The following is a 24,599-nucleotide window of genomic DNA, read 5'->3' as shown; positions in this document are numbered from 1 at the left end:
GCCGCCCCGCCAAGGGAGGAGGCACCGGCCGACGGGGGCCAGAGGAATGTGCCGGGCACCGGAGCCGCTTGCCGGAATCCCGCCGGCCAGCGGCCACCGTCCCCATCCCCATCCCCATCCCCGGGGGACGTGTCTGCTTCCAATTAGGGCTCGTGGTACGGGGCCATGCTGGGTAGGCTGGGGGGGATGGAGTGGGGGGACCCCCCTGCACCCCGCTGCTGCCTCTCCGGGGGTGCGTGGGCACCACGGGGGGAGCCTGGTGCTGGGCACAGCCCATGGCATGGCACCGGATCGGGGACACTGGGGGCTCCATCACAGCCCCTCTCGCCCCGCTGTGCCTCAGTTTCCCCTCCCGGGCGGGTGCACACGTGTGCAGGGCAGGGACGGGCCGAGGCCAGCAGCGGGGTTTTTTTGGGGGAGAAAGGACTTTTTTACTTTTTTTGGCTTTGCCCCAATTTCATCCCTTTGAAATCCTTTTGTTGAATGGCCCCGCCCCCTCCCGCACAGGCCACGCCCACACAGGCCGGGGGCCACACCCTTTTCCCATCCCCCCCACCCCCCCCAACCCCCCCGCTATATTTCCACGATGGCCGGATCCTGCTGCCAAAGCAGCAGGGACGGGACGTGGCGGGGATGGATGGGGGATGCCGTGGCGATGGGGGGACGCTGTGGGGATGGGGGGACATGGAAGGGATGGGGACACCCAGTGGGGATGGGGGGGACACCGTGGGGATGGGGGACACTAGGGTAGGGGGACATGGAAGGGATGGGGGGACACCGTGGGGATGGGGGACCCCGTGGGGATGGGGGGGATGCTCCATGGGGAGCAGCAGGCTGCAAGGGAAGAGTTAACCCCCCTCCTCATCCATGCTGGTCCCCCGGGCAGGGAACTGGGATGAACTGGGGGGAGTGGGGAAAGGAGGGCTGGGAGGAAGGTGCTGACGTGGGGCTGGGAAGTGGCTGGGGAGGAGGAGGAGGAGGAAGGGTTGAGGCTGGGCTGCAGCATTGCTGCTGCTGGGGCCGAGCTCCAGCTGGAGGGACCCCTGCTCAGGGCGGTGGAGCCGGAGGGGCCAGGCTGGGGGGGCCGGGCTGGGGGCACCCGTCCCAGCTCCCCCTGCCAGGCCCCAGCTGAGCCCTGCCTTCCTCCGGGGTGGACGGATCCTGCCCCCGCAGCCCCGCCAGGCCTCCCACCCCGCAGAGCCTCCCAGCCCCACAGACCCCGGGACCCCCAGCTTTGGGAAGCCCCCCTCCCCAGGGACCCAGCACCCCCCTGGAGAGGGGGGTGCCCATGGCTGGGGGTGGGTAGAGGGTTGGGGACGCCCTGGGCTGTGGGACCTTGGAGCACCGGTGTCCTTGCACCTCCCGGGGGACATCTACCACATCCACACCCTGCCTGCCTCGCCTCTGGTCGTCTGTCTGTCCTTCCTTCCATCCACCCGCCCGCTCAACCTCCTGCCTGTACAGCTGGAGGACCCTGGCCCCTGAATCTAAACTGAACCACTCCTAACAAGATAAACCACCAAACCCCACCCCCAACAACCCCACCCCCAGCCCAGCCACCCAGCAACGTCAACCCTAACCCAAATACCCCAACCACCAACCCACGTACCCCAACCACCAACCCCAACAACCTCGGTACCCCAAGGCAATAACCCCAACCCAACAACCCCAACCACCAACCCACCAAGCCCGACCGCCTGACTACCCCAGCCTGACAACCCCAACCCAACAACCCCATCCCAACAACCCCAACCCAACAGCCCCAACCCAACAACCCTGACCCCACAACCCCGACCTGAACCCAACAACCCCAACCACCAACCCAACAACCTCAACCCAACCCCAACCACCAACCCACCAACCCACCAACGCCAACCCAACAGCCCCAACCAGCTCCCAGCTCCCTACTGGGAGTGAGACCCCCCCCCCCGGACAGGCTTGGTGCTGGACGTGCCCAATGTCCTTTGGGAACCGGGGACCTGCCACCCCTCTTGCTGGCAGGGGAGACCCTGCAGCTCTGCTCCCCAAAAACCATCGCATCTTCAGCCCCACGAATGCTGGGGCTCCCCCCACCCCTCCTGAGGGGTTTCTGGGGTTTGCAACCCCCCTCCCGAAAGATTTTGGGGGACAGCAGCCCCCAGGGTGCCCCCTGCACACTGGGGTCCTGTCAGCCAGGGGCGGTGGAGGGTGCGAGGCGGGTGCCGGCAGCCCCACGCCCCGGCCACGTGGCACCGGAGCCACCGTCCCAGCCAGGCCCCGGGCGCTCGCCCAGCCCGCAGTGGATGAGGTCATTCTGAGGAGCTGCGCTGGGAGAAATCCCAGCCAGGCTCCGGTGCCGGCCGGCGGCGTGGGGAGCCCTCGCGTCCCCATCCGCGTCCCCATCCCCAACCCCGTCCCCATTCCCGTCCTTGGGGAAATGAATCCGTCAGCCCCGGGGGATGCTTTTCCTGGGGGTGCAGCCATGGGAGGGGTGGGGACCCCCTCCAAAGGGATGTGGGGGGCTGTGGGGAAGTGGGGTGCTGAGGGTACCCCTGCATCCCTCCCGGTCCCATGGTCCGGCTGGGATCGGGCTGGGGAGCATCGCCCCATCCCCGGGCTGCCCCAGGGAGCTTGGGGGGGCTGCGGGCAGGAGCAGCAAATTCTTCATTGAAACTGCAAAAAGAGAAAAAGGGGGAGAAAAAAGAAAAAAAAAAAAGAAAAAGCGAGTGAGCAGAGAAGCGAACTGGCAACGGAAAATGTTCGGCGTGGAGCTCGGCCCTCAGAGTTTCCATCCCGGCTCTGCGAGCCCAGACGGCGGGGGCCCGGGCTGGGCTGCTGCTCCCCGCCCGGGAACCCCCCCAAAGCCCCCCTGCCCCCAAACGCCCCGCCAGCCCCCGGGGGTTGCCCCCCTCCATCCCCAACTCCGCTCCGGACCCCAGCCCTGGGATGTGGGGGTGCAGACGGGGGGATGACCCCCTCCTCCCCCGGAGGCACCCAGCCCTGGAAGGGGGCAAAGCCAACATCCCAATCCCCCTGGACCCATCCCAGGTGGAAGGCCCACCCTGCTGCTGAGCAAGACGAGGTTGTCACCTGTGTGTCCCCCGCCCTTCAATCTGGGGGTCCCCGTGCCACCCCCGTGGGGACACGAGCATCCTATTTCAGGACCCTCCCTGGCAGCCGGTGCCCCCGCCGAGCAGCAGCGTGGCACTGGCAGCCCAAAGGCCAATTAAGCAATTGCCCTGCCTGCTTTGAGCGGCTGGAAATAGCCAGGGGAGCCGCTGCCCGTGATTACGGGGTTTTGCCCTGCCTGCCACAATTGAGGGTGCCGAGGGCCGGATGGCCACCAGGAATAGCCGGGGCGGTGCCGGGCTGCGGGCTGCGGCCAGGCCGGGGGAAACTGAGGCACCGAGTTCCCACCACGTCCCCACGGCGGGGGATGAGAAAGGGGGAGTGAGGTGTTTTGGGTTCGAGCGGGGTGGGGTGATGGGGAAATGCCCCCTAAGGGGCTTTTCGGTGTGGGGGTCCCAGCCAGGTTTGGGGATTCTGGGGATGCCTGAGTCCCTTGGGAGCTGGGGGGCTGCTGCGGTGCGGATGTCGGTGGGGTGAGCCCCTGCTATGGGGTCAAAGCCCTCCGTGGGGTCAAACACCTGCGTGTCACCCTTGCAGGACACCAGCTGCCACCATCCCCATCCTCGCCCAGACCACCACCCCGGGCGAAGCCGCCGAGCCGGGGGGACCCAGGCGTCCCCGGGGGGGACCTCTGGGCCCGGGGCTGGGTGCGGGATGGGGAGCGGGGTGGCTGGGGTGGGGGGGCCGGTGCGGGGCTGGCTCCCGGGGCTGCCGAGTGCGGAACGGGGAAGGGGGGGCGAAGAAAAAAGGGAGTTAATCCGATCCATGTGTCTGCGCTGTCGAGGGGAGTTAACTCACACCAGATGCCGGCGTCTGCTCCAGCTCCTCTCGGCGCAGGCAAACAAACCCCAGCGCCCTCCTCCCCCCCAGCCCCCGGCCCCATCAGCTCTGTTTTTCAGTAGGTCCTACCCAAAGGGGATGGGGACAGCCGGGGGGGATGGCTGCCCTCCTCTGTCCTCACCCCCCCCATCCATGGGGCAACCCATGCCCTGGATGCGGTCACCGACTTTTGGGGGCATCCACCAACTTTTTGGGGTGACTACTGAGTTTTTGGGGTGAACACCGAGTTTTTGGGGCAGCCGCCTCCGTTCCCAGACCGCCAACTGCAGGTCCAGTCTGCACCAGTGAAACCAGTCCGGGGTGTGCAGGAAAGGGTCTCAGAGCCCCCCAAAGGATGGGGCTGGCAGGAGGTGGCCGCAGGTGACAACCCCCCTGTCCCAGTGTCCCCGAGGAGCGGGACGGTCCCAATCGGGTACCGCCACCCCGGGCAGGACCCAGCATCCCGGGCATCCCACACCCGCAGGAGCCGGCCCAGGCCTACGCTTGGCGTCTCTCATTCCGCTTCCTAGGATCCTAATGACTTTTCCAGGCTTTTTTTTTTTTTTTAAACTCTTATTATTTATTATTTTTTTTTTAAAAAGCGGGATTTCTTCCCTTTCCCCTCCCAGCCCCCAACCCCTGCACCGAACCCTCCTGCATTCCTGGGGCGGGCGGCCGGGGGCTGATGAGGTGGCATCGTCCCGTTCCCCCCCCCTTTTTTTTCCTCCCTCTCCATGCATATGAAAAAAAAAAAAAAAAACCCCGATGACATTCTTTTCTTTTCTGTCATGCTGCAAAAATTAAAGACACATCTTCAGGCTGGAGCCCGGCCAGGGCTTTTCGAGTCGCCGAGGCATGATTGGAGGAGTCTTCGCCTGCAACGTGTCTCGGATGCATAGATACAGGGCTTGAAAGCCGGCCAGCGGCTCCCTGCGCGCGCACGCGTGTCCCCGTGTGCATGCGTGTGCGTGTGTGTGCAACCCGCACATATAACTCCTCCTGGGGTGGGTTTTTTGTTTTTTGGTTTTTTTTCTTTGCATTTAATTGCAGGCTGGAAAAAAAGACCTGGAGAGGTCACCAGCGCGAGGGTGGGTTGGTTTTTTTTTTTTTTTTGCTCTATCGACGTGTCTCTTCCCCCCCCGCCGGCCCCGTTATTTCATTGTTAAATTGCATTGATTTATTTTTTCCTGGAAAAAAAAAACAAACCAGAAGTAATTCGGTGGGAGCTCCCGCTCGGACGTGGTTCCCTCTGCAAGGAGCCCAGTGCTCCCAGTGCTCCCAGTGTGCCGATGAGCCTGTGAGACCTCAGCATGGCAGGGGGGCAAGCGGAGGCGTGAAGGCTGGACCCAGCTCTTTGCTCCCCCCTCCCCAGCAAGACCCCAGCCCCATTTCCCACCCCTTTCCCTAAAAAAAATCACCCCTTAAGAGAGCGGGTGACCCTCCCCGGGTGCCACATTGCCCTTGCAGGGCTCCTTCCCCCCTCCGTCCCCGAGCTCCAGGCGGCCGCCCCGGCCCTGGTAAATACATATATTTTTTTGGCGTGTAATTACACCCTCCCCAAATTGCACAGTAGATTGTGGATTATTGTCAAGGAGCTTTTGCTTTTTCCAACCAACGTGGCTCCTTCAAATGTGGAAACGGCCGTGGAGGCGTGCCAGGGGGGGAGAGAGGGGAGCGGGACAGCCAGGAGGGAGAGGATTGAGGAAAAAAAAGGAAAAAGATGGAAAGAAAGGGGAAAAAAATAAAGCGAGTGGGTTGTGGGGGTGTTTTGGGGGTGTCTGTGTGTCGGGGTCCTGCGTGGGGATCCTCGCCCCGGGGATGCTCTGGGTGCCTGGTGCTCGTGCCCTTGGCCTTTGCGCTGTGCTGGGGGGTTTGGTCCCGCTGCACGTGGGTCCTCATGGCGATGGGTGGGTGGTGGGGACCCCCCGGGTGCAGGGACGGGTGGTGGGGTGCGGGGTCGCGGGCGGGAGCGGGCGTTTGCACCGTCCTGACCTCCCGCCGCGGCACCTGGCGTTGTGTGGCACCAGGGTCCCCAAAGTGCCACGTGCCACATCGCCTGTCCCCACCCCACCCGGCCACATCCAGCCCCCCAAACACCTCAGGATGTGCAAAACCCCCCCAAAACCCCCAACCCCCCAAAAAAAACCCCAACGCCCCCCAAACTCCCATCCCACCCACCCCAACATCCCCTTCCCATCCACCCCACAAGCACCGCTCCCAGCCAAGCTTCGGGATGACACGCGTGTGCATGTCTGTGTATGCGTGTGCACGAAGGGCCGGGCGGGGGGGGGTGCGAGGGGTGCCCCCCGACTCCCTGGGTGCCGCTGATTGGCCGAGGGGCCGTCCAAAATTCCCCGCTTGCGATGGGTCCCACCTCTCCCTGCCGCCGCATCGTATATAAGGGGAGGCAAAGGAGTGGGCAAGGGCAGTAGGAAGTTTCTGCTGGGGTCTGGATTTGGAGCTCCAGAGTCGGATCGGCCCCGTATGACCCCAACCTAAGAACAAAAGAGACCCCAAAGAGTCTACATGTCTAATATTTAGACATGTTCAGCTTTGTGGATTCTCGGTTACTGCTGTTGATAGCAGCGACTGTACTACTCACCCGCGGGCAAGGAGAAGAAGACAGTAAGTAGCCGGTGTCGGTGATGGTCGTCACCGCCGGTGGGATGCGGGGTGGTGGGTGGGGATGGGGTCGGGCGGCATCTTCGACACTTGGTCCTGCTGCCATGGGTTGGGGAAGGATAAAGGGGTGGTTGGCATCTGGAGTGGAAATAAAAAGTTGGAGGAAATTAGGGGGAAAAAAAGAGGAAAAACTGGGTTGGGGTGAAGGGGTTTTAGGGGGTCTGTGCTGGCGCGGAGAGTTGGGGCACCCTGCCAAGAGCGGGGAGGGAGGGAAGGGTGGAGAGGAGCCGGCGGGGAAGGAGGGAGCTGGGGAAGAAGGGGAGGAGGAGGCAGGGAAGGGAAAGGGGGGAAAGAGCGCGGGAGAGAACGGCGAGGGGGGAGAGGAGGGGAGAGGGGGGGCCCGGTGCTGGGATCTGCAAAAGCCATCAGGAAAGAATTAGAAAAGTCTCGGATGATTCATAAGGAAAATGTTTCGGCAGCCCGTGAAGTCGGGGCTGGCCAGACGGCCCCGCTCGGCCGCCCCGGGATGGGGATGCAGCCCCATGGCCTCCCCGTGGAGCTGCACCGGGGCTCAGGGGGCCGGGGGCACGGCTGGGGTCACAGCCCCCCACCGCCGGGACCCCCTGCGCCCCACTGGGCTGCCTGCGCTTGCCTGCGCCTGCCTGCGCCTGCCACCTGCAGGCGTGGGGACACAGGGGGACCCTGGGCCGGAGCCAGGCCTGGGGCACCCTTTGCATTTTGCCCCATTTTGTCATTTGAGGGGGCTGTGCTTTTTTTTTTTTTTTTCCTCTGCGTTCTGCATTTTGCATTTGGCATTCTGCTTTTTGCCTTTTGCAACATGCATTCTGCATTTTGCCTTTTGCAATATGCATTCTGCATTTTGTTTTTTGCCTTTTGCATTTTGCCTTTTGCATTTTGTATTTTGCCTTTTGCCTTTTGCATTTTGTATTTGGCCTTTTGCTTTTTGCCTTTTGCCTTTGGCCTTTTGCCTTTGGCCCTTGCCAAGCGGAGGGCCACGGGCCAGGCCAGCCCCGCGCCCCCTCCCCAGGACCCTTCCCCACCGTGGGGCCAGCCCCGGGCCCTGGCGCGCCGCCCTGCCCTCCCCACGTCAGCCCCTGCCTGCTTCCAGTCTCCGGACTCTTATTCCCCAACCCATCTGGCCTGATCCAGCCCTATCCCGCAGCCGCCTGGATCTAATTTCAGCCCAGACGCTGGGGCCAACCCACCCGATCCCACCCATCCCACCCCCATCCCCATTCCCGTCCCCCGCGGACGGCGAGGACCCCCGTGCCAACCCCCTGCCCGCCGCGGGGGTATTTGCCTTGGCCCCATCCGCCGCGGGACGTAGCAACTGGCTGGAGGTTTTTGTTTAAATTCCAGCGTATGTGGGAAGAGTTTATTGTGGTGCTTTTCCTGTGTCACCGCGATGGGCTGATGAGAAACAGATGAAGGGAGAAACGCTGCAGGAGAACGGGGGAATGAAGGGGGGGGAGAGCAAGAAAAGGGCCGTGCGGGGGGCCACCGCCGTGCCCCCCGCCCTCACGCTTCCCCCCGCCCTGCCCCTCTCTCCCAGTTCAAACTGGAAGCTGCATACAGGATGGGCTAACGTACAACGACAAGGATGTGTGGAAACCCGAACCCTGCCAGATCTGCGTCTGCGACAGCGGCAACATCCTCTGCGACGAGGTGATCTGCGAGGACACCTCCGACTGCCCCAACGCCGAGATCCCCTTCGGAGAGTGCTGCCCCATCTGTCCCGACACCGACGGTACCATCCCGTCCCCGTCCCGGCGCAGGCTGGGGGTCCCTGGGGAGCAGCGGGGCTGGACCCGGCTCAGCACCCTTCCCCTGGGTGTCGGGGCTGTGGGGTGGGTGCAGGGTTGGGTGGGGTGGCGGGTCGCATTTGGCTCCTCTAAACGCCCATCCTTCCTCCCGCAGCCTCCCCTGTCTACCCAGAAAGCGCTGGAGTAGAGGTAAGGGCTCCCTTGACCCCCCAAACCCCATGACACCCCCCACCGATTTTTGCAGAACCCCTTTTCTAACCACCCGTCTCATCTCTCCCCAACAGGGACCTAAGGGAGACACCGGCCCCAAAGGAGACAGGGTGGGTATCAGCCCTGCAGAGCCCCCCACTCCACTGGGACCTTCGTCCTGTTTGGGGCTCACCCTCCTCTTCTCTCCCCCCAGGGACTCCCCGGCCCCCCTGGCAGAGATGGCATCCCTGGACAGCCTGGCCTCCCGGGACCCCCAGGCCCTCCAGGTCCTCCAGGCCTTGGCGGAGTGAGTATGGGGGGGTCCCCGGCGGTGCAGACCCCCATGGGGGTGCCTGCGCCCCGCTTACCCCCTGGTCTCCTCCTGCCTGCAGAACTTCGCTCCTCAAATGTCTTATGGCTACGACGAGAAAGCTGGCGGCATGGCCGTGCCTGGCCCCATGGTGAGCACCGGGGTGGCAGGGGTCCCCACGGCGGGGGGGAGGGGACACAAGGGGGGACAGGGGGAGGTGTGAAGCCAGGCGAGGCACCAGGGGCGCTTCCCGTGCCGGCAGTGCTGAGGATGCTGCCGAGCAGTAGGAGGTGGGAGGGGTGGGGAGGAATGGTGGTCCTGGAGGCGATGGGGACAGGGATGGGGACAGGGATGGGGACAGGGATGGGGACAGGGAATGGGTGGGGGTGGGGACAGGGAGGGGGTGGTGATGGGGACAGGGAATGGGTGGTGGTGGGGACAGGGATGGGGTGGTGATGGGGTGGCAGTGGTGTAGCAGTGTGGACAGAGATGGGGTGGCAATGGGGACAGGGACTGAGCAGTGATGGGGACAAGGACAGGGTGGTGATGGGGACAGCAATGGGGTGATGATGGGGACAGGGAATGGTTGGTGATGGGGATAGGGATGGGGACAGGGTGACATGGCAGCCACTCATCACCACTTTCCATTCTCCCCAGGGTCCAGCTGGTCCCCGTGGTCTCCCCGGCCCTCCTGGCGCTCCCGTGAGTATCTCCTGCTCCCTCTCGTCCGGGGACAAGCAGCCCCAAGGGCCCCTTCGGGTGGCGGGAGGCCGGGTGGGACGGGATGGGGCGAGGGCAGGACGGGGCGTCCCACCCTCCCCAATGGGTACCAGAACACGTGGGGACGCGCATCCGCACGCCACCATACGGGAGGAACCGCCATTGCCACTGGGGTCTTCAGGCCCAATCTTCTCATTTTCTAACCCATTTTTTCCTTTTTTTTTTTTTCTTTTTTCCCCCCAACCCACAGGGTCCTCAAGGTTTCCAAGGTCCCCCCGGTGAACCCGGAGAGCCTGGTGCTTCTGTGAGTCCTGCCACCTCCTCCTCCAGCCTGATGTCCCACAGGGATGGGGACAAAGCTGCCTGTTCCCGGCCTTGGCCATGGCCACCCTGTCCCCGCTCCAGGGCATCTCAGCTGGGATCCATGGGAATGGGGCTGCCAGAGGCTGGCACTGCCCAGCCTGGGTGGCAGCGTGTCAGGACACAGCTGTCACCCACAGCATCCTCATCCCTGCCCTGCATCTCTCCTAGGGTCCCATGGGTCCCCGTGGTCCCGCCGGCCCCCCTGGCAAGAACGGAGATGATGTAAGTGGCTTCTGGATGGGGTCTCCCCCTGCCATTTGGGGCCTGGTGGCCCTGCCAGCCCCCCGAGGCGAGCAGGAGCCACCTGGCTTGGGGACATGCCACCAACCTGGTGTCCTTCTCCTTAGGGTGAAGCTGGAAAGCCCGGCCGTCCCGGAGAACGTGGTCCCCCCGGCCCCCAGGTGAGCTGGTCCCTGCCGGGGTGCACAGGAGAGGACACCCCCACCGTGTCCTGCCTGGTGGCAAAGCACAAACGTGACACCAGCTGCCTGCCCCCCGTCCCGGGGACGGGAGTAAGGGGGTGCAGGGACAGCCCCCCCCGAGCATCTCCATCACCACCTCCCCTTTTCTCCTAGGGTGCACGTGGTCTCCCAGGAACTGCCGGCCTGCCGGGCATGAAGGGTCACAGAGTGAGTCCCTCCTCCCCTGCTTGCAAGATTTAGGGGAAGGGGGAGCCCAACCTCACCAAGGGGTCCCCTCCTGACCCCCCTCCCCTTCTCTCTCCTGCTCCCCAGGGCTTCAGTGGTCTGGATGGTGCCAAGGGTGAGCCCGGTCCCGCTGGCCCCAAGGTGAGGAGCGGTGGCAGCGTCACCCCTGCCCTCCTGGTAAAGTCATCGCTGCTCCCTCCCTCCTGCCGCAGCGGGTCCCTCAATGTTATCCTTTCTTGTAGGGCGAGCCCGGCAGCCCCGGGGAGAACGGTGCTCCTGGGCAGATGGTGAGTGCTGGAGTTCCCAGGGACCGTGGTGGGGATCTGGCCTCAGCCAGCAAAAGGGGATGGGGGACAAGATATGATGGGGAAACAGCTCGGCCTTGGGGATGCTTCCCCAGGGAATGGGGCGAGGAGGGGGTTTAACTCCATGGAAACGTCACTGTGGGCAGGAGCAGGGGGGGCACAGGGATGGGAGGAGGGCCCAAAAGGGGAAAGTGGCGCTCTCAGTGACAAAAACGTGTCCTCTCCCCTCCCCAGGGTCCTCGTGGGCTTCCCGGCGAAAGAGGCCGTCCCGGTCCATCTGGCCCCGCTGTGAGTATCTGGTTTGGACAGGGCCAAGCATCCTCTGCCCTGGGGTGCGGGGGGGCTGGGGGCCACCTCTCCTGCCAGTGGGCATCACTAACGGGTGCCTCCTCTCCTGCAGGGTGCTCGTGGTAACGACGGTGCTCCCGGTGCTGCCGGTCCTCCCGTAAGTAACCCCCAAACCCACTCCTCAACCAGCACCCGGCATCAGCTCCGGCTTCTCTGGAGGGAGATCCCCTCCCGGCTCCACTGCAGCTGGGAAATCCTGGCCGGGGGCCAGAGCTCTGCTGCTCGGAAAACTCCTTGGCACCAGACGTGCGAGGTGGGATCCCTCCTCTGACACGTGCCCTCTCTCCCTTCTAGGGTCCAACTGGCCCCGCTGGTCCCCCTGGCTTCCCCGGTGCTGCTGGTGCTAAGGTAGGACCTGCCTGACCATCTGCTCCCAGGTGGCATCTCCTGGGCTGGGAGAAGCTGGTGGAAACTGGGAGCTGGTGGGGGGGAGAAGGACTGAGCAACGAATGGGTTCCCCATGTGGCCCAAAAATGAGAAAACAAAATGCCAGAGGCTCGCTGCTGCCTGGGACAGCGGGGCAGATGGGGACGTCTCCAGCCAAGTCCCACGGGCATATCTCCTGGCTTTGCCTCCATGGGAAAGGAGCTGCACACAGAGGGGAAATCAGCCATGTCAGCAGTTTCAGGGCAGTCCTTGCACTCACGGCTCTTCATCTCTCCTCTTCCTCCCCAGGGTGAAACCGGTCCCCAGGGTGCTCGTGGCAGCGAAGGTCCCCAAGGTGCCCGCGGTGAGCCCGGTCCCCCCGGCCCTGCTGGCGCTGCTGGTCCTGCTGTAAGTGGCATCTGATGGCTCCTTGCTTTTCGGCCTCACGTCCTGCTGGCCCTGGGATAACTCTCCTCCTCCTCTTTCTCTCTGCAGGGCAACCCCGGTGCTGATGGTCAACCTGGTGCCAAGGGCGCAACTGTGAGTGTCCCTCGCCCCCCGCCTGGCTCTGGGATGAGGGTCCGTGCTGCTCCCTCACTACCTCGTCTGCCTCTTCCAGGGTGCTCCTGGCATCGCTGGCGCTCCCGGCTTCCCCGGTGCCCGCGGTCCCTCCGGACCCCAGGGTCCCAGCGGTGCCCCCGGTCCCAAGGGTAACAGCGTGAGTATCCCCAGACACCTCCATCCGCCTCCTCCTGGGGTCGGAGCCCTTCTTCTCCTCCAGCAAGCTGCTGTCCCACCTGGAGATGTCTCCTCTGGCATCCCCTGTCCTCTCCAACCCTGCAAGTGCAGGATGGTGCTGGGGGCTGACAGATGCTGAGCACCTCCCCTCCTGCTGAGGAGCTGGGCAGGATGCGGCTCAGGGCTCCCTTCGCTCATCAATCTGCTGTTAAATGGCTTTTCCCTCTTCTCTCCTTCCACCTCCAGGGTGAACCCGGTGCTCCAGGCAACAAGGGAGACACTGGTGCCAAAGGCGAACCCGTAAGTGTCCCCCTCACGCCTCCTCGGGGGCTCGGCCCCTCCTGGCTCCCGTGCACCCCACGGGTGCTCATCCCTTCGCCTCCTTCCCCAGGGTCCTGCTGGTGTCCAAGGTCCCCCCGGCCCAGCTGGTGAGGAAGGCAAGAGAGGAGCTCGTGGTGAACCCGGTCCCGCTGGGCTTCCTGGCCCTGCTGGCGAACGTGTGAGTAGGAGCAGCCCCTGTCCCATCCCTGCCACATCCCTGTCCCCATCCCCATCCTCCCATCTCCCAACATCCAGCGGCTGAGCCTTGTGGGTGCACCCACCATGGTGACGTCCCCAGCCCCTTCCAACACCCCACCGAGGTCTCCAGTGGAGCATCTCAGCAGGGACACCAGGCTGCTCCCACTGGTGGCCAGGTCCCACATCGACACACCGCTCCCCTGCACCCCAGACCCGCCGAGGTCACCCCGTGCCACCACACTGACCCTCTCCTGTCCCTCGCAGGGTGCTCCCGGCAGCCGCGGTTTCCCTGGCGCTGATGGCATCGCTGGTCCCAAGGTAGGTGCCCAGGTCTCCCTCCTGCCTGTCTGGGTGAGAAAGCCGTGTCCTCAGCGGGGGTGGTGGGGATACCGGGCATTTGTCACCTCTCCCCACGTGGTGGTGAAGCCAGTTCTGTGCCACTGCCACCTCTGGTGACATGGTGCTTGTCCCTGTCCCTGGCTGATGTCCTGCAGCTGGGGTAACCTCTCTCCCCTCTCCCACCCCTCCCCAGGGTCCCCCCGGCGAGCGTGGCTCCCCCGGCCCTGTTGGCCCCAAAGGATCTCCTGGTGAAGCTGGACGCCCCGGGGAACCCGGCCTCCCCGGTGCCAAGGTGAGCACGGCGGGGTGGTGGGCATGGTGGCAGGAGGGCTATGAGGAACGGCGAGCCACGTCAGCATGGCCACCACGCTGGTGGCCCTGCTCCAGGGATGGCTGCCGGCTGCTGTGCTCTCCATGCCGGCAGAGAAGCCTCTTGCCAGGATGCTCACGTTTGCTGGAGCATATCTTGGACTTCCTAACCCACCTCGTGCCCCCTTGCAGGGTCTGACTGGAAGCCCTGGGAGCCCCGGTCCCGACGGCAAGACTGGTCCCCCCGTAAGTTGTACCCACCGATGCCCCGCTCTTCCCTTGGTTCGCCATGGGCTCTGCTAACGGGGTGCTCGCTCCCCCCATAATAGGGCCCCGCTGGTCAAGATGGCCGCCCTGGCCCCCCCGGCCCCCCCGGAGCCAGAGGTCAAGCCGGCGTGATGGGTTTCCCCGGTCCCAAAGGTGCTGCGGTGAGTGTGAACAGGTGCTGCCTCCCCCGGAGGGCTGCTGGAGATGAAGCTGCCCGGCAGATGTGGGCATCCTGGTCCACGAGGGATTCCTGCCCGCTGGCCACTGCCACCTCCCAGGACGGTGGCTGCGGGTGGCCACACGGCTCCCATGGAGCGGGCACCCGCGGAGGGGTGGCTCAGGGGATGTGTCCCCCCCAGGGAGGGCTGCGCTGGTGCATCCTCCAGCCTGTCCGAGCCTGCAGGCTCTTGCCCGTCGGTGTTGTGGTCTCATCATGGGTCTCATCCTGCTCTCTTGCTTTCAGGGTGAGCCTGGCAAACCCGGCGAGAGAGGTGCTCCTGGTCCCCCCGGCGCTGTCGTAAGTATTCACCAGAGCCTGGCCGGGCCGTGGGGGCTTGGCAGGGAGCTTTACCCTGGCGCGGGGCTGGGACGGCTGAACTGGGGCTGGGGATGCTCCAAGGATGGGAATGGGAGCGGGTCGAGGTGGCTGGGACTCCAGCCTGGTGGCTGCCAGTGGCTTTGGAACGGGGACAGCAGGGAGGTGATGTGGCTGCGGGCAGCTCGCTGCGGCTTCTCCAGTCCTTCGAAGGATGCTATGGCCGCATCCAGCCCTGCATCTCGTTCGGGGGGGTGCTCAGTCCCACGGGGGCATCGCTGGGCTGCAGGTTGGGGCTGTGCTCTGAGCACCCTCTTCTCCCTCTTCCACAGGGTGCTGCTGGCAAAGATGGTGAAGCTGGTGCCCAAGGTCCTCCTGGCCCTACCGTGAGTATCGACGAGCCCTTGGCCACCCATGGCTGTGCTTGGCCACCGGAGAAGGGGCTCAGGAGCTGACTGCCCCCCCTCACGCTTGTCCCTTCTCCCCCAGGGTCCTGCTGGAGAAAGAGGTGAACAAGGTCCTGCTGGTGCTCCTGGCTTCCAGGTGAGGGATGTCCCCTTCCCTCGCGAGGGGACAAACCATCCAGGGTGGGGGTGATGTTGCCCTTTTCCTTGTCCACTTTGGTCACCCATTTCTGTCGTGTCTCATCGCTCCTCTTCTTCCTCCCCAGGGTCTGCCGGGCCCTGCTGGCCCCCCCGGTGAGGCTGGCAAGCCCGGTGAGCAGGTGAGTGTGGGCGAGCATGGCCACGGTGTGGGACTGTCCCTGTCTCCTCCCCATCGCCCCTCTCCCAGCCAGGGCTGGGGGCTGCTGATGGGTGCCCCCCAGCGCACCCCGAGGCGATGGGTGCCGCATAGGCTCTCCCCTGGGAGTAGGGGGGACCCCAGCCCTTCCCCATCCCCCCAGGACTGCGGGACCCCCTCCCTCCCCACCCTTGAGGGAATCCCGGGGGCCCCTCCGCCTGTCCCCAGGGCCACCCCTTCCCACGCTGACTCTGCACCCTCTGCCTCCCGCACAGGGTGTCCCCGGAGACGTTGGTGCCCCCGGTCCCGCCGGTGCCAGGGTAAGTTGAACCCCGCTCCCTTCCCAGCCGGCTCTTGGCACCCTCCTGGTGCCCACCACCCCCCTGACGGCCTCGGCCCCTCTCCTGCCTCCCCTCTCCAGGGTGAAAGAGGTTTCCCCGGTGAACGTGGTGTCCAAGGCCCCCCTGGTCCCCAAGGTCCTCGTGGTGCTAACGGTGCTCCCGGTAACGATGGTGCTAAGGTAGGTGTGAGGTCTTGGCTCTGCCACACCGGGTTAGGGATGTCTGGGTGGTGGGTGACCATCCCTAGCAGGCAGCTCTTGGGGGGCAGATGTAAAGGGGGGGTGGCTTCACCCCCTTTTGCTGGAGTATCCCATGGGATCGGCTCCTGTGCAGTAGCTGAAGCCGGGATGGACTTTGCTGTGCTGAGGAAGCGCCAGGTTCTCGCTAACACCCATTTTCTCTCTCTCTTGCCCAGGGTGATGCTGGTGCTCCCGGTGCCCCCGGGGGCCAAGGCCCCCCCGGTCTGCAGGGTATGCCCGGAGAGCGTGGTGCTGCCGGCCTGCCAGGCGCCAAGGGTGACAGAGTACGTGTCCCCCAAAATCCTGATGTCCCCTCCTCGGTCCTCTGCTCCCAGCCATCACCATCCCCCCACCATAGTCCCCTCGGGGCTAGATGCACTCCTCTAAGCCAAGGCCCCTGGGGAGGGGATTCTCAGTGCTACCGCTGTCCCCATCTGAGCGTGGCCCTTGGGGACAGTCCCTTGCTGCCAGCAGGGACCTGAGCCCAGCTCTTCCCCTGGAGCCCAGGAGGAGAAGGATGGTCCCAGCCTCTCCCGGGGAGGATGCAGAACCAGCGGTGCCTCAGTGCTGCTGTGCAAAGGGGAGAGGAAAGGAGGGGTGACTCCCCTGGAGGGGACCTCCCCAGGTAACCTACCATCATCTTCCTCTCCCAGGGCGACCCTGGTCCCAAAGGTGCTGATGGCGCTCCTGGCAAAGACGGTCTCCGAGGTCTGACTGGCCCCATCGGCCCACCCGGCCCTGCTGGTGCTCCCGGTGACAAGGTAGGGCCATCCCCCGGCCAGACGCTGCACCGGGGACAGATGTGTCCTGGTACCCACAGCCTCCTCGCCACAGCCTTGACCTCCTTTTTTTTGGGTTTCCTCCCCTTTTCCAGGGTGAAGCTGGTCCCCCCGGTCCTGCTGGTCCCACTGGTGCCCGTGGTGCTCCTGTAAGTGTCCCCCCACCCTGGCCGATGGCCCTGCCATGGGTGGCCATCCTTTGGTGGCCATCGGTGGCCGTCCCCTGCCTGGGGTGACATCATTCTCACCATCTCCCCTAGGGTGACCGTGGCGAGCCCGGCCCTCCCGGTCCTGCTGGATTCGCTGGCCCTCCCGTAAGTGCGACGGCCTCGGTGCTCCCTGCCCTGAGGGCCTGATCCTGCCCCACCGGGACGATGCTGTGCCCCCTACCCTGGCTCACCCCACTCCTCTCTCCCACAGGGTGCCGACGGCCAGCCTGGTGCTAAAGGTGAAACTGGTGATGCTGGAGCCAAGGGTGATGCCGGTCCCCCCGGCCCTGCTGGCCCCACTGGTGCTCCTGGCCCTGCCGTAAGTTGCACCCCCCCACCCCGCACCCACTGGGAGTCCAGCCCCACACTGCGGCTCACCCCTCTCCTCCTCTTCTTCCTCCCCCACAGGGTGCTGTTGGTGCTCCTGGTCCCAAAGGTGCTCGCGGTAGCGCTGGACCCCCTGTAAGTACCAGTGTCGTGGTGATGGGGGGGTTTGGGGCACCCAGGAGACCCCCCTGGGCACGAACACCCCCGAGGTGGCTTAACTCCCTGCTGTGTCTCGCTCCGTCCCCCCATGGAGCAGAGGGGAGCTGCAACACTTCCAGCCCTGCACCCCTAAAACCATCTGGGGGGACGGCATCAACCTGAGGTGGCTTCATCCCATGGTAGGGATGGAGCAGAGGGGAAAAGAGGGGGGTTTGCCTTTACCCCCCCCCAAATCAACCCCAGCTCCCCCCTGGATGGACGCTTTCCTCCTGGCCAATCGCCCTGGGGCTCCCTGTGGTGGCCCCCAGCCAGGGGACCGTCCCCTGGACCCGCTCCACGGCAGGGGCAGGTGATGCTTGGATCCGGCCCCTGGTGACTCCAGTTTTTCTCCCTTCCAGGGTGCTACTGGTTTCCCTGGTGCTGCTGGAAGAGTTGGTCCCCCTGGCCCCTCTGTGAGTACCCCTGGCCTGGGCAGGGCAAGAGGTGGGGGGCTGGGAGGGGGCCGGGAGGGTGCTGGACGGCGGCTGCTGGTGATGGGGGGGACGCGGGACGGGAGGTGCCGGGCACCCATCCAGGCAGCTCCACGTGGCCGCCCTGTCCCAGTTGGCACTGGGACACCCCTGGCCGCCCTTCAGCTGGCAGCTGCGGGGGTCCCGGGCTGCTGCCTGACGGCTTCGCCTCCCCCCCACCCAGGGGAACATCGGCCTCCCCGGCCCACCCGGCCCAAGCGGGAAGGAAGGTGGCAAAGGACCCCGCGGTGAAACCGGCCCCGCTGGCCGCCCTGGTGAGCCTGGCCCCGCTGGCCCCCCCGGACCCCCCGGCGAGAAGGGCTCTCCCGGCGCTGACGGCCCCATCGTAAGTCACCCCCCGGTCTCACCCCCTCCACGGAGCTGGGGATGCTCATCATCATGCTCCCCGCACAGCCCCGCATCCCTCGGCCGTCCCCTCCATTGGGAGGGTGGCCCCCGCTGCTCCCACCACCCTGAGGTGCTGTTTGTCCCCACAGGGCGCTCCTGGCACCCCCGGACCCCAAGGTATCGCTGGCCAGCGTGGTGTCGTCGGTCTCCCCGGACAGAGAGGCGAGAGAGGCTTCCCTGGCCTGCCCGGTCCCTCTGTGAGTACCCGGGGGGGGCGAGATGACGCTGGGACACCCCCAGGGTCCGACTCACCCATGCGGCCTCGGCAGCTGCGGCCCCGGAGGGGAGGATGCTTGCCGGTGTCTGACGCCCCCCGTCCTCTCTCCTCTGAAGGGCGAACCTGGCAAGCAAGGTCCCTCCGGTTCCCCTGGTGAGCGTGGTCCTCCCGGCCCCATGGGCCCCCCCGGTCTCGCTGGACCCCCCGGTGAAGCTGGACGTGAGGTGAGTGGCCATGGGCAACCGTCGGTGTTGGGGGGCACAGACCCCTGCACGTCGGTGTTCAGTTTGCTGGGCTGAGGACTTGCCAACTCGTGGCACTCATGGATGCTGCCGTCAGTGCACGGTGGGGCCCCCGGTGGGCTGAGCGGAGACGGTGCCATCCAGGCCCTCGTTAGCCCCCACCTGCCCTAACGAGGGGGTCTTTGCTCCTCCGTAGGGTGCTCCCGGTGCTGAAGGTGCCCCCGGTCGCGATGGTGCTGCTGGTCCCAAGGTGAGCGGGCTGATGAGGGGGCTGCGGGAGGGGGCGACGGGGCTGCGCTGGCCCACACTGACCTCTCCTCTTCTTCCTCCTCTTCCTCCTCCTCCTCACAGGGTGACCGCGGTGAGACTGGCCCCGCCGGCCCCCCTGGTGCTCCCGGTGCCCCCGGTGCCCCCGGCCCCGTTGGTCCTGCTGGCAAGAACGGAGATCGTGGTGAGACCGTAAGTGATGCTCTGCCCAGTACCTCCTCACACCCCTCCCCGGCCCAGGGGTCACCCCAGGCTCGACCCAGTTACGGAGCAAGGACTGATCCCGCAGACCCACGGCGGGTCAGGGTCCAGCCCTGGGTTCAGCTCTCGCTGCTGGAAGAGCTTCTCCAGGAAGCCAGGCATCCCACCACCCTGCTCAGGGTGATGCTGTCCTGAGCTGGGGGCAGCAGAAGGCAGAGAATGCTCTAACCTGTCCCCTTCTCTCCTGTCCCAGGGTCCCCAAGGTCCCGCTGGCCCCCCTGGTCCTGCTGGTGCTCGTGGTCCTGCTGTAAGTTGATGTTCTCCTCCATCCTCCTTGGTGCTTCTGCATCCCCGTGGGCACAGGGGCAGTGGCTGGCCTGGACCCCACTCAACACATCTTCTTCCTCCTCCTCCTCCAGGGTCCACAAGGTCCCCGTGGTGACAAAGGTGAAACCGGTGAACCGGGTGACAGAGGCATGAAGGGTCACAGAGGCTTCTCCGGTCTCCAGGGCCCACCTGGTCCTCCTGTAAGTCTCACAGGGTGATGGTGGCACCGGGTGCTGCCCCACATCCTGGACGCAGAGCGAGATGCTGATGGGACCTCTTCTTCTTCCTTGCTTTGCACAGGGCTCTCCTGGTGAACAAGGTCCTTCTGGTGCTTCTGGTCCCGCTGGTCCAAGAGTAAGTCCTTGGCTGAGCCACGACCTCCAGCGAGGGCTGGAGCATCCCGGGGCGAGCAGCGGGGAGAGGGTCCCCGCAGCAGGGCTGTGTCCTGCCGTCATCGGGTTTCTCATGGGGACACGGGCTGGGACTGGAGGGGACGACTCTGCCCAGGTGGGATGGCCACGCTCACCCCCTCTCCTCTCCCACAGGGTCCTCCTGGCTCCGCTGGTGCTGCCGGCAAAGATGGTCTCAACGGGCTGCCTGGCCCCATCGGCCCCCCCGGCCCCCGTGGTCGCACCGGTGATGTCGGCCCAGTCGTATGTATCAGCTCCTCTGCCGCTGCCTGCCCAGAGCTGCGTGCCTTCATCTCCTGCTCACCATCCTCCTCCTCCCACAGGGTCCCCCCGGCCCACCCGGCCCCCCTGGTCCTCCTGGCCCCCCCAGCGGCGGCTTCGACTTCAGCTTCCTGCCTCAGCCGCCCCAGGAGAAGGCCCACGATGGCGGGCGTTACTACCGAGCCGACGACGCCAACGTGATGCGCGACCGGGACCTGGAGGTTGACACCACCCTCAAGAGCCTGAGCCAGCAGATCGAGAACATCCGCAGCCCCGAGGGCACCCGCAAAAACCCTGCCCGTACCTGCCGCGACCTGAAGATGTGCCACGGCGACTGGAAGAGCGGTCAGTGTCCCCACGTCCCTCTGGCATACTCTCACCTCCATCCCTCTGTCCCCTCTACCTGCTCCTCACCTCCATCCTTCCTCCACCCCCGCTGGTTGATCCTTACCTTCGTTCTTCCATCCCATCTCTCATGGCTGCTCTCACCTTCCTCCTCTCCCTCTCGTGGCTGCTCCTCACCTCCATCCCTTCATCCTCCACCTCTCACAGCTCCTCCTCACCTCCTTCCTCACGGCTGTTGCTCAACTCCATGCTCCACCCCCCAGATCCCTCCTACCTGCTCCTCACCTCCCTCCTCCATCTCTCACGGCTGCTCCTCACCTCCACCCACCATCCCTTCATCCTCCATCTCTCACAGCTACCCCTCACCTATCCCTCCATCCTCTGTCCCTCCCACCTGCTCCTCGCCTCCATTCTCCATGGCTGCTCCTCACCTCCATCCCTCATAGTTGCTCCTTACCTTCATCCTCCACCCATCGTGGCTCCCTACCACCCTCCCCACTCCCTGACCCTCCTCCCTCTGCCCCGCAGGCGAATACTGGATCGACCCCAACCAAGGCTGCAACCTGGACGCCATCAAGGTCTACTGTAACATGGAGACGGGCGAGACGTGCGTCTACCCCACCCAGGCCACCATTGCCCAGAAGAATTGGTACCTCAGCAAGAACCCCAAGGAGAAGAAGCACATCTGGTTCGGCGAGACGATGAGCGACGGCTTCCAGGTGAGCAGGGGGATGATGAGGGGGGATGAGTGGGATGGACAACCAGCTCTGCAGTGTCTAACGCCTCTTCTCCTGCAGTTCGAGTATGGTGGTGAGGGCTCCAACCCAGCCGACGTTGCCATCCAGCTGACCTTCCTCCGCCTGATGTCCACCGAGGCCGCCCAGAACATCACCTACCACTGCAAGAACAGCGTCGCCTACATGGACCAGGACACCGGCAACCTGAAGAAGGCCCTTCTCCTCCAAGGCGCCAACGAGATCGAGATCAGGGCTGAAGGCAACAGCCGCTTCACCTATGGCGTCACCGAGGACGGCTGCACGGTGAGTGGTCCAGGGGATGGTCACGGTGGTGGTGGGGACGTGTTACGGGGACGGGGCTGATCCTGACCTCCCCGCAGAGTCACACCGGCACTTGGGGCAAGACAGTCATCGAGTACAAGACGACGAAGACCTCTCGCCTGCCCATCATCGACTTGGCTCCCATGGACGTTGGCGCTCCAGACCAGGAATTCGGCATCGACATCGGCCCCGTCTGCTTCTTGTAAACTGGACGCCCCACGCGTAACAGGAGAGAGTAATAATAATAATTATAATAATAAAAAAAAACAGCCAAAAAAAAAGGAGAAAATTTCACATGGACTTGAATTTGTGTCGGTTTCTATCCAGCGTCTCTAAAACTATTTGCGTTTCCGTAAAGAAAAACCTAAAAAACTCCCCAAAAAAAAGCATTCAACCAAAAAAAAATAAAAATAAATGACTTTTCAAACAAAATCACCAGGAAGTGGGTTCGCTTGCTTGCCCTCCTCTCCTCCTCTTCCTCGGGGTCGGGCACTCCTCAGCCCCGAAGATGGCACAGCTCGGCTCACCGAAAGCACCGCCGCGGCCGCGCCGAGCCCCCGCCGCGATGCCGAGCCCCCCAGCCCCGAGCATCGGCCGAATCCCCCCTCCAGCCAACCTTTCCCCGCTGGCCTCTTTGCTTCTTGCATCTCCTTAGTATATTAATTTTTTTTGCTGCAAGGAAGATGTTTAACTCTTGGTTATAATCTGCTTTTTGTTGTTGTTTTCCCTCTCTCTTCCCTCCCCTTGTTTTTGTTTTTGTTTTTTTTTCTTATTTTATTTTTATTCAGGCAGCAAAATCAATTCAATCCCAAGCACATCAGGGGAGCAGACCCGACCCTTCGCTGCATACTCTCCTTTTCTGGAAGGCTACCTCACCACTGTGCTTTGGTTTTTTTTGTTTTGTTTTTTTTTTAATTTGGGGGTTATTTTTGTGTCATTTTCAAGTAGTTTTAGGTTCATTTGGGGTTTTTCAGCTGTGCCGGGACTTTCCTGCCAGGTTCAGAGCAAAGGTGCTAATTTTTCTCTAATATTCCCCCCCCCCTCCCGTTTGGTTGCTCTGTTGATCTTTTATTTTTATTTTCCTCCATTCAAGGTCCCTCGGGAGTTGCTGAGGTTTCTTCCCCCCAGGATTTTTATCCTGGTTTTTTTTTTTTTTTTATTCTCTTTTATTTTGGTCCTGCAACACCCGAGCCCGGGACCACCTGGTGCTACAGCCTCCAAAGACGCAACTCAGCTTGATTTATTTTAATTTCCCTCTATTTTGGGTTTTTTCCCCCCCCTTTTCTTTGCTGCCCAGCTCAACTTGTGAATTTTGTAAAGGTGCTATTTACCCCCCCCCCCCCATCCCGCAAGCAAATCCAGGAGCAAATGCACGGTAGAACCAAAAAAAATATTAAAAGCCTCGGAAGGAAAAAAAGGCCAACCCCGCTTTCCAGGTTAAGCAGGTGGATCTTCAGCTCCGCTCTCATCTTCCAGCAGCTTTTCCTCCATCCATCCATCCATCCATCCCTCCCTGCATCCATCCCTCCCTCCATCCCTGCATCCCCCCTGAGCACGGAGGGGCACGAACCCACCCCCGTTTGCCGGCCCATCTCCCGGCGGATGCTCCGGGCTCTCCCGGAGTCTGTACCTAGTTTGTATATGTATAATAATTTGAAATTGTTTTTTTTTTTTTAATTATTTTTTTTGACTGCTGAAATAAAGCATGTGAAATGATCCAACAAACCTGGGGTGCTCTTCGCCGGCGGCTCTCGCTCTCGCGGGTGGGGGTCCTGGGTGGGTGGGTGGGGTGCAGTGGGGTTGGGAGCCCCTCGTCCCTGCTCCCGCTCTCATCCTGGCTGCTCCCGTTCTGCTCCCACCGCACTTCTGCGCTCCCGTCCTGCCCGTCCTCCCACCCCAGTGTGGCCCCCGCCAGCCCTCCTCCTCCTCGCTCGGCCCCCCGCTGCCCTGGGGGGGGAAGAGGAAGGAAGGGGAGGACCCACCCCCCCCAACAAGGAGGGTTGGGCTGGATTTGGGGGGGCAGGGATGCTGTACACCCGTGGGAAGGGGACCTTCGTGCGTTTCCCCTCCCCAAATGGGGGGGAAGAAATGGGGACATGTTGGGGGTGGCCAATGCCAGGCTGGGGGCACTCAGCCCAGGGTGCCCCCCCAAAAGGAATAGCTGGGGGGTGGCAAATGCTGCAGCTGGGTGAGGGAGGGCACAGAGAAAGGGACCGAAATTGGGGCAGGGGGCTTGTGCTCGCCCTGGGCTGCAACACACGACGTGTGCGTGCCACGCCGCGAGCCCCCCGCACCCCAGCACCATCCAGCGCACGCTGTGCGCGCTCGCTCGTGCCAAGGGAGCAAAGCGGACCCATGCCCGCCGTGTGCCACGCTCGCCTCTCCCAGGGCACCCTCACAGTGGGCACGAGCGAGACCTCAGCAGCAGCGGGGGGCTGCGCAGGCAGCGCAGGCAGCGGGACAGGGCCTCAATGCTGCCTTTCTCCTGGCTGCCCCAGCCCGTCAATGGCTCCCCTTGTTCCTCCCCGGGCCCCCATGTTTTCCTAACCCCCACCCTGGCGCCTGCCCCACGCGAGGGGGGGGCTGCCGTGAAAGAGGCTCTTTCTTTGGAGGCGAGGGGCCGGGGCTGGGCTGGGGGGACCCCCTGGAGGGGCCGGGGAGGGGTTATGGGGGTGCTGAGCGGGATGGCAGGGTCTGCGCGGTGGAAGGGGCAAGCAGCCGGAGCAGCCGGGGGCTCCAGGAAAGATCCTGCCAGACACAGGCACCCAGGTGAGCCGGGGGACGTTGGGGCACCATCGTGGGTCCCTGGGACTGTGACCCCCCCATCGTCCCCATCCCCAACCTATTCTCCACGAGCCCCTTTCCCTCCGCAGGGCTGGGGGGGGGCAGGGTCAGCCCAAGCCCTTGCGAGGGGTGCAAGTTTTTTTGGGGGTTCATGGAAAGAGCAGGGTGGGAGAGGGTGCAAACAGGGCACCCAGAGGGAGCACAGCAGGTGAAGAGGGGGGCAGGGGGGAGCAGGACCCCCCAGCAGAAGGGACAGACCAGGACCCCCCCAGCATTCCCCCAACCCCAGGGCACATCCAGCTTTTGGGGCCGGCTGGGGCAGAGAACTGGCAAACTCAAGGCGCTGTTTGCAGCCAGAGGGAGCCCAGCAGCAGGCTGCACCCCAAAACCCCCCCCCACCCCCCCCCCCCCCCCAAGCCCACTGCAGCCACCGGGGCCAGGCTGGACTGCTTATGGGGGGGCAAAAATAAAGCAGAAAAGCCACATC

At 64.0% G+C, this 24,599-nt stretch overlaps 1 protein-coding gene across 1 annotated transcript; it reads left to right on the top strand.

Moving 5' to 3' along the window:
* The first annotated feature begins 6,335 nt into the window (after nucleotides 1–6,335).
* Nucleotides 6,336–21,622, top strand: COL1A1 (collagen type I alpha 1 chain). Its single transcript, XM_087770161.1, has 51 exons — nucleotides 6,336–6,552; nucleotides 8,123–8,317; nucleotides 8,488–8,522; nucleotides 8,618–8,653; nucleotides 8,737–8,829; nucleotides 8,915–8,983; nucleotides 9,490–9,534; nucleotides 9,803–9,856; nucleotides 10,084–10,137; nucleotides 10,263–10,316; nucleotides 10,491–10,544; nucleotides 10,650–10,703; nucleotides 10,805–10,849; nucleotides 11,102–11,155; nucleotides 11,268–11,312; nucleotides 11,510–11,563; nucleotides 11,891–11,989; nucleotides 12,077–12,121; nucleotides 12,201–12,299; nucleotides 12,566–12,619; nucleotides 12,711–12,818; nucleotides 13,103–13,156; nucleotides 13,371–13,469; nucleotides 13,679–13,732; nucleotides 13,816–13,914; nucleotides 14,217–14,270; nucleotides 14,621–14,674; nucleotides 14,778–14,831; nucleotides 14,959–15,012; nucleotides 15,305–15,349; nucleotides 15,451–15,549; nucleotides 15,786–15,893; nucleotides 16,263–16,370; nucleotides 16,484–16,537; nucleotides 16,649–16,702; nucleotides 16,809–16,916; nucleotides 17,006–17,059; nucleotides 17,482–17,535; nucleotides 17,777–17,938; nucleotides 18,090–18,197; nucleotides 18,334–18,441; nucleotides 18,656–18,709; nucleotides 18,811–18,918; nucleotides 19,181–19,234; nucleotides 19,347–19,454; nucleotides 19,555–19,608; nucleotides 19,800–19,907; nucleotides 19,988–20,270; nucleotides 20,799–20,989; nucleotides 21,068–21,310; nucleotides 21,388–21,622. Exons 1-51 carry the CDS (start codon nucleotides 6,471–6,473, stop codon nucleotides 21,532–21,534), a joined length of 4,362 nt encoding a protein of 1,453 aa, XP_087626287.1. The 5' UTR covers nucleotides 6,336–6,470; the 3' UTR covers nucleotides 21,535–21,622.
* The last annotated feature ends 2,977 nt before the right edge of the window (nucleotides 21,623–24,599 follow it).

The sequence above is a fragment of the Nipponia nippon genome, unplaced genomic scaffold (assembly GCF_047370975.1).
Source record: "Nipponia nippon isolate SJK-2023a ecotype South Korea unplaced genomic scaffold, ASM4737097v1 scaffold_32, whole genome shotgun sequence".
Lineage (NCBI taxonomy): Eukaryota > Metazoa > Chordata > Aves > Pelecaniformes > Threskiornithidae > Nipponia > Nipponia nippon.
Note: the sequence above shows the minus strand (reverse complement) of the source record. Positions and strands in the feature narration are given on the sequence as shown.

What these genes read in the sequence shown, in the direction of transcription:
- COL1A1 (XM_087770161.1), top strand. Translation starts at nt 6,471, where the DNA reads ATGTTCAGCTTTGTGGATTCTCGGTTACTGCTGTTGATAGCAGCGACT. An exon ending in CTGGCCCTGCTGGCGAACGT is followed by an intron (nt 12,819 to 13,102) that starts GTGAGTAGGAGC and finishes TGTCCCTCGCAG; the next exon opens with GGTGCTCCCGGCAGCCGCGG. An exon ending in AAGGTCCTCCTGGCCCTACC is followed by an intron (nt 14,675 to 14,777) that starts GTGAGTATCGAC and finishes CTTCTCCCCCAG; the next exon opens with GGTCCTGCTGGAGAAAGAGG.